This window comes from Mytilus trossulus, chromosome 14, assembly GCF_036588685.1.
Source record: "Mytilus trossulus isolate FHL-02 chromosome 14, PNRI_Mtr1.1.1.hap1, whole genome shotgun sequence".
In the NCBI taxonomy this organism is placed as follows: domain Eukaryota; kingdom Metazoa; phylum Mollusca; class Bivalvia; order Mytilida; family Mytilidae; genus Mytilus; species Mytilus trossulus.
This window is the reverse complement of record NC_086386.1, coordinates 41938701-41946254: the sequence shown is the minus strand read 5'-3', so window position 1 is coordinate 41946254 and position 7554 is coordinate 41938701. Positions and strand designations below refer to the sequence as shown.

Below are 7554 nucleotides of genomic sequence, written 5' to 3'. Positions count from 1 at the left end.
TCGTCGTCGTTAACATTTTACATTTTGAACTTCTTCTAGAGAACCACTGAATGGAATGAAACCAAACATGGCATGAATGTTCCTTATGAGGTGCTGACTAAGTGTTGTTACTTTATAGCCGATCCATCATCCAAGATGGCCACCAGCGGGGGACTTAGTTTAGCATAGGACCCTATGGGAAATGCATACAAATGACTTCTTTTAGAGAACCACTGAATGGAATGAAACTACACATGGCATGAATGTTCCTTATGAGGTGCTGACCAAGTGTTGGTACTTTGGAGCCGACTCATCATCCAAGATGGCCGCCAGTTGGGGACTTAGTTTAACATAGGACCCTATGGGAAATGCATACAAATGACTTCTTTTAGAGAACCACTAAATGGAATAATACCAAACATGGCATGAATGTTCCTCATGAGATGTTGATCAAGTGTTGTTACTTTGTAGCCGATCCATCATCCAAGATGGCCGCCAGCGGTGGAATTAGTTTAACATAGGACCCTATTGGAAATGCATACAAATGACTTCTTTTTAGAAAACCACTGAATGGAATGAAACCAAACATGGGATGAATGTTCCTTATGAGGTGCTGACCAAGTGTTGTTACTTTTTAGCCGATCCATTATCCAAGATGGCCGCCAACGGGGGACTTAGTTGAACATAGGACCCTATGGGAAATACATACAAATGTCTTCTTTTAGAGAACTACTGAATGGAATGAAACCAAACATAGCATGAATGTTTCTTATCTGGTGCTGACCAAGTGTTGTTACTTTGTAGCCAAATTTTATCTCTTTTTATATGAATTCAAAAACCTAAATAGAGTCAGATGAGCGATACAGGCTCTTAAGAGCCTCTAGTTATTTAAGTTACACGCTGAATAAAATTAATGCAGTGTACTCCATATTGTATTTTAGTCATGTTTGTTAATTGACTGCACAAATCACATAATAGACCGTACTCTTTGTTTTAGGATCATTTAAATAGGTTTTATAATAAGCTTAACCCTGTACATATCATTACATATTTTGATATTTGCATCACTCTCTTGCTGACACTGGTTGTGAGGAATTTGTTTCAATATTCGTATCATTCGGGAATTCGCTCAAGAGGTTTTGTAATGCTAAACGTAGAATTAATTATTTTTTATGCTTATTGTTTAGGTAGATACATTTGCGGTGCTCTTGTGATTGTTATTCACATTTACATGTATGTAGCGTCATTTTAAAACAACATACATGTACATGCATAACAATCTGTTTGTTAAAACTCATGGCAAGTAAATTAAACTGGTACATCAAGGCAACAGTAGTATACCGCTGTTTGAAAATGCACCAGTATTATGAGAGAGGAATAACAGATACCCGAGGGACAGTCAAACTCATTGATCAACAAGAACCCAACCAAAAACTGGGATGATATCGGGTGCTCCGAAAGGATAAGCAAATCATGCTCCACATGTGGCACACGTCGCGTTGCTTATGTTATCAAAATCCGGTAAAAATTCTAATTCGGCAGGTCACATTCATAAAAGGGAAGTGTATTAAAGTTACGACACACGGAACATATCCGATATCATTTGTGAAACAGTTATCCCATAATGGTCAACCAACTAGTGATGGTCGACGTCCGTAAATATATATATTGTTATTGCTGTGCGGAGAGGCAACAGTAGTACATGATACTGCTGTAATATGTACCGATTAATCGTCGACGTTTAAAAATTCCGTGTGTAAACTAACAAGGAAATGTTGATGAAATAATTATATACCATTGCAATAACCCTCCGACCTCAAGAAAATAATATCATAACATGCTATACAAATAAAAAAAATACTTTATAAGATTATCCATAAACCCTTTCTTTATTTCCCTTTATCAGAAATACCTAAGCCGAATATAACTAGGGAAATATGATAACCATGACGTTAAATTACAAATCGATACCTAGGAATTGTTTAAGTGCACATAACATTTTTCTTAAAACACATATTGACATTACATAAATATCTAAGTTCGATTCCATTCACAATAAATGAAACTGTTATAATTAGAAATTCTGGTCATATGAGCTTCAAATACAATTAAAAGTGCAGTAGATTTCAAATCAATGATAACCTAATGTAATCATTTTTTACAATGAAAATAACTTTTTATTTTGACCACATGAAAGCAAAATGTAAAAAACATACTTAGGTAGGAATAGAAATTAATTTAAAAAAAATGAGTAAACTCATTTCATTTACCCCTATACCAAGGAAACATATATCTAAGAAACCAAAACGCCAAGTTCAATTGAATGATCTAGTGGTTTTTTACCATTCCAAGACCACTGTACATGTCATTAACTGTTAATTACTGGTAATGAGGAATCAGTTCAAACAATTTTCGTCTTAAATATCAATATGAGCATTTATTATAAAAGCATGTTGTGGTTTGTCAGCAGGGTGTCTCAAGCGGACGTTCCGCTAAGACATCTGAAAGTCCTCCAAAACAATAATAATAATACTGTTGTTGCTGTCTACAATTACTAAATGTCATTCAGTAATAACTATGACAAGGACGTGACATACATTCCTCCTAATGTCTGTAAACTGTACTAACTATATTGATATCCATACATACATACATACATACATAAATATATGTCCAAATATATGTACACATGATGTACATTTTTGCATGTTGTGTTTCGTCTACAAAAGAACCACAGACAAGTCATTTTCAAGCAATTTTTATAGTTTGGTCTTAGGTTGTACTGTTACACCACTGTTTAAGGCTAGGAGTATAGTTGTGCGCTCAAAAATATGTTTAACCCTGGCATTCCCAAGTCTAGAACTGGAGACTTAAGTTCACTGGTATAGTTTGGTTCATGTTTGTCACATTTGTTTTTCGTAAACTGATTTTTTCTCATTTAAATGGTGGCATATTGTCAACGTCGGGGTCTTTTAACGCCGACTATCCGTTTCTTACAATTGCACATAGTTGCTTCCAATTAATAGGTTTGGCTAACTTGAATACCGGGTTCAATCCAAAAATTTTTTAAATAAGAAAATGCATGCACAAAGTCAGGAATATAACAGTCTTTCTTTTCGTTTGATTTTTTTTATGTCTCGATATGCCATATAATTAAGGACTTTTCGTTTTATATTTTCCTCGGATTCCAGTTTTTTTTTTGTGATGTGACTATTCTCCCAATCCACTTCTTTTGATCTATGTTTGATATTTGTTTCATTGACAATCTATAAATTTGTATACCTGATTTTAGTATTATTGCTTTAACATTTTCGAATCGATTATGGTAAACAAACATGCCACGAAACCAAATAAAACATAGTTTTCTTTGTTTTACATGTGACAATAGAAAGGATGTTTTATTGCAGGACACACTAGACACATATGCCAGTTTGAATGGGGCGCCGTTTCATGCTCTATGTATGGTTCTGATTCGACGATTTTGGTCGATAGCGCCACCTATGGACGATATGACGAAACAACTTGTGGAACTTCTTTTTTTTTGACTCCATGCTTCGAAGATGCTACAGAATTTTTTATCAATGGTTGTCAGGATAAGAAGAGCTGTCAAGTTTATCCGAATTTTATTAAAACAGACCCATGTTTAGGTTTACTAAAGTATCTAACGATTTCGTACGAATGTTCAGGTATATAACTTTAAGATTAAAATAGCGTAAAAAAATGAATATTCCCAGTATTAGAATTTTCATTTTGTTTTAGAGTTAAGTTCTCAATTGCTTTGGAAAAGAGGACGATACATTTTAGAAAAGGGGCATGACGTTTTTGAATTTTTCTTAAAGATCGATATTTTTTCGGCAAGATTAAATATAGAACAGTACAAAGCCAAAAAGACGTGAAGTTTATTTCTTCTGAAAAACATACACCATCTGGATTTATAGACAACCTCAGTGTCATTCTTTCCGCCAATAGATTCCTAACCATATACTATGAATATACAAACAAGCTTTATTTTTCATTTCACATCTTGAAGTCACAAAACGTAAGCTATGTGCTGTCAGATATGTGTCAAATATCAAGAAGAACCTGCAATAAAAAAGTCCTTATCCGTTTTTCTGTTACTTCTTTTATAAGATGCCGTGCTGCGGTTCTGACATCAATAAGGCAGTTTATGAATCAAGCAGCGAAGCATCATATTATTACTGTGAAGTCAAAACATGAACAAATTAATCTCAATTTGGTTTGTTAACGTAGTAAAGAAGTAAACGAAACAGATTCAACTGCCCTATGTTGGTCCTAGAAACCAGTATTCTGCAAAATCTCAATGATTGGGGCATGTAGTATGAACATAACACTGTACAAACAAAAGTTATATAAAGCGTTTGTTCGATGCACCTTCATATATATCCTATCATCACAATCGCTCAAAAATCTAAACATTTTAAAAGCCAAGGTATTGAAAATATCGAAATATGTTTGGATCTGCATGACCAAAAGAGACATTTGAAAAATAAAACGATAAAAATAACGAACCTAAAGATAATCTTAAACGGATTGTCCTTTAGTGGCAAAATAAAAAAAACCAAAACATAAAACGAAAGTAAATAACTGTCGTAGTTCTGACACTTCCTTATGTAGGAGCGGTGGGTTAGACGTGTTTGATCGCTACCTCAATTGCAACAAAGAACTATTTGAATTCGTATATTTTCTCACAAAGTAAGGACCTGTCGGTCTGACTTACAAAGACGTCAATTGTAATAAGTCCACGATTCATAATCTATGTTGATAAACTTGAATGCATGGGCAATGTTAGTAATAGACAAAGTAAATAACATTCAGTTGTCTTAAATACATAACAAAACAAACATGTTCATGTTCTCAAATAGAAAACGTATGAATCCTTAGGACGTTCGCTTTTCATATTTTTAAATTTTTGTCAGATTTTCCGAATCCCCTGGTTTATCCATTTGAATGCTTTAACAGTTTTTGCCCATTGACCCAAATTTTTCTATTTATAAATATTTTACTTGCGTAATTATAAGCCATCTGAACAAGTCTTTTAAACTGTTTTTTAATAGATTTTGAGAGCTTAAACCTGTCAATGAAGCCTCGAAAAATCAAGAGAGAACAGTTTCCCGCTAAAATTTCAATGGCTAATATCTCGAAAACAAGCACATTGACCTTTTATTTTTGGTTCCTTTGTTAATATTCTATCAATAAACTAGTGTTATGAAAAGCTTGTTATTTTGAAACTGAGTAACAAACCTCCTTAAAAGCAGGTTCTTGTTCTCGAATGCATTGCATTTACACCACTTTTAGATCCTGTGGATGATTGTTTATCAAGCCCATGTCAAAATGGTGGAGTCTGTTACGATGGTATTAGAAGTTACAGTTGTAGTTGTCCTCTAGGAGTTACCGGAAATAACTGTGAAACAAGTAAGATGCGATGAAATGATGATCGCTAAATGTGAACCATAATCACTTAATGGATGAAGTTGTATTGTTTGCGTGCTTTAACATATAACTTTTTGATGATTATTCTTCTTTTAATTATGTTACTGATCACACAATAGAGGTTAAGTTCGATATAGACGTATTTGCGACCGTCTTTGTTCTTACATTCCGATTCTTATAAACATTTCTTGTGTTGATACAATGTCTACTAATGCATGTCAAGTTATATATTTTCTTTTTTCACTTTTTGCCGTACCCGAGTCTAATTAGTCTTTATTCCTTGGATTGTCCACAATTTGTGGAGTTTTTGTAAAATTGCGTATGAAATTTATTAAAATGCTTTTTCAAGTTTTAATATGCTGTAAATGATGATAAAATAGAAATTAAATTCCATTTTTTAAACGATTTTCTTTTGATTATGATTCTTTTATGTGGTATGAGTGCCAATGAGACAATTTGATTAGTAATATGTACGCTGTGTCATTTCCATGATTTACCATAAAGCCTTAAAGCATTAAAAAATCATTATTAAATATTCAAATATTACTTTTGGAAAAAAATGGTGATATCTTTTAAATGATGATTTTTACTTTTGTCAATCAACAGTTATGTTAAGCGGATTCCGTGCAGTATATCGTATAAACCATTAGCCTGCTGCTTTGCAAATTCGAACTTGACTTATGAAAAACTGCAATTTTATTTCACATTATTTTGTAATACAAAAAATCAGCTGCGGTCCATCTTCGCTTATTTGTTTTTTTAGCAATGTTTAGACATTAAATATGTCCAAACGCAAACTATTTATTCATACGATCAACTACAAATGATGTACTATGTTACATACTGTCATTTCAGGAAATTACTTAATTGCTGTACGATACACAAAACAGGTACACACCCATGGCAAGCAAGTGATGCAAACTGTTAAAGCTATGTCAGCCTTAGATTGTGCAAGATTGTGTACCCTAACAGTTGATTGCTATGGGTATCAGTACAATAGTATTGTCAGAACATGCGAGGAAGTTTCATCAGACCAATCATCTTTGTTTGGAAACGTGACTTATTTTGTTAAAACAATTTTATAATAATTCTGTATAACTAGAGAACTGTACAATGACATGCAGTAATTTTAACACATACTTTGTGCAGTTCAACAGTGTTCATATAATAAAATTTCTGAAATTACATTAACATCAAATTATGTTTTTGAAAACACGATTTCATTGAGAACAGATGTCATTGAGTACTAAATAAAGCATAGAAAAAAAATTATGTTTGATTAAACTATCATCATAATATTCATATTATTTCAAAGACAATGATGATGATTTCTGTATAATACTTGTTGTCATTATCCTAACATTTCATACTACAAAATGTACTTGTCTTAAGTCAGGAATCTGATGTGCAGTAGTTGTCGTTTGTTTATGTAATTATTCGTGTTTTTCGTTTTTCGTTGTTTTTATATAGATTAGACTGTTGGTTTTCCCGTTTGAAAGGTTTTACACTAGTACAAATGTAGTAATTTCGTACCTTGACCTTTAATGGTTTACTTTTATAAATTATGACTAGATAGAGAGTTGTCAAAAATTTTAAATTTTCCATCTACGAGGTGATACTTATTTAATTCAATACGTGTTCCCATAGACGCACAGGATGGAAATTAAACAACGCATTCGTCAAAAAAAAAATAGACAACACCATTGTAAGAATGAAAAAAAAATAACCATACAACATCGTCAACAAAAGAAAATGAGGCAGCACACTGGTCAAAATGAAAAACAGACAAATTCAGAAACTGCAACGCTATGTACAAGGGAAGACGGACAATCCCATGGATATAGAAGAAACACCATAGACAAAAAAAAACCCAGACAGCACCATGAACAACATATCGGCCAAGTAGAAAAAAAGACAATACATCGATCGGTCAAAACGAGAAACAAACCTAGAATATCATCAAAAAAGATAAAACCGTTGACAAAAGAAAAACAGACAAATCGTGAACAACAGAAAAACAGAAAAAAAAACGTGGAAAAATAAAAACACATTGGTCAAAATCGAAAAAAAAAAATAATGACGCAAACAAATAAATAAAACAGCAACAGCACAAAACAATTTAAT

At 32.9% G+C, this 7554-nt stretch overlaps 1 protein-coding gene across 1 annotated transcript; it reads left to right on the top strand.

Moving 5' to 3' along the window:
• Positions 1–3392: 3392 nt before the first annotated feature.
• LOC134697775 (neurogenic locus Notch protein-like) lies at positions 3393–6515 on the top strand. Its single transcript, XM_063560062.1, has 3 exons — positions 3393–3665; positions 5296–5412; positions 6286–6515. Exons 1-3 carry the CDS (start codon positions 3437–3439, stop codon positions 6513–6515), a joined length of 576 nt encoding a protein of 191 aa, XP_063416132.1. The 5' UTR covers positions 3393–3436.
• The last annotated feature ends 1039 nt before the right edge of the window (positions 6516–7554 follow it).

Bases quoted from the DNA above. Each gene is read 5' to 3' on its own strand.
- LOC134697775 (XM_063560062.1), top strand. From the start codon at position 3,437: ATGTATGGTTCTGATTCGACGATTTTGGTCGATAGCGCCACCTATGGA. The intron at 3,666-5,295 runs GTATATAACTTT...CACCACTTTTAG, and splicing joins GATTTCGTACGAATGTTCAG to ATCCTGTGGATGATTGTTTA. The intron at 5,413-6,285 runs GTAAGATGCGAT...CTGTCATTTCAG, and splicing joins CGGAAATAACTGTGAAACAA to GAAATTACTTAATTGCTGTA.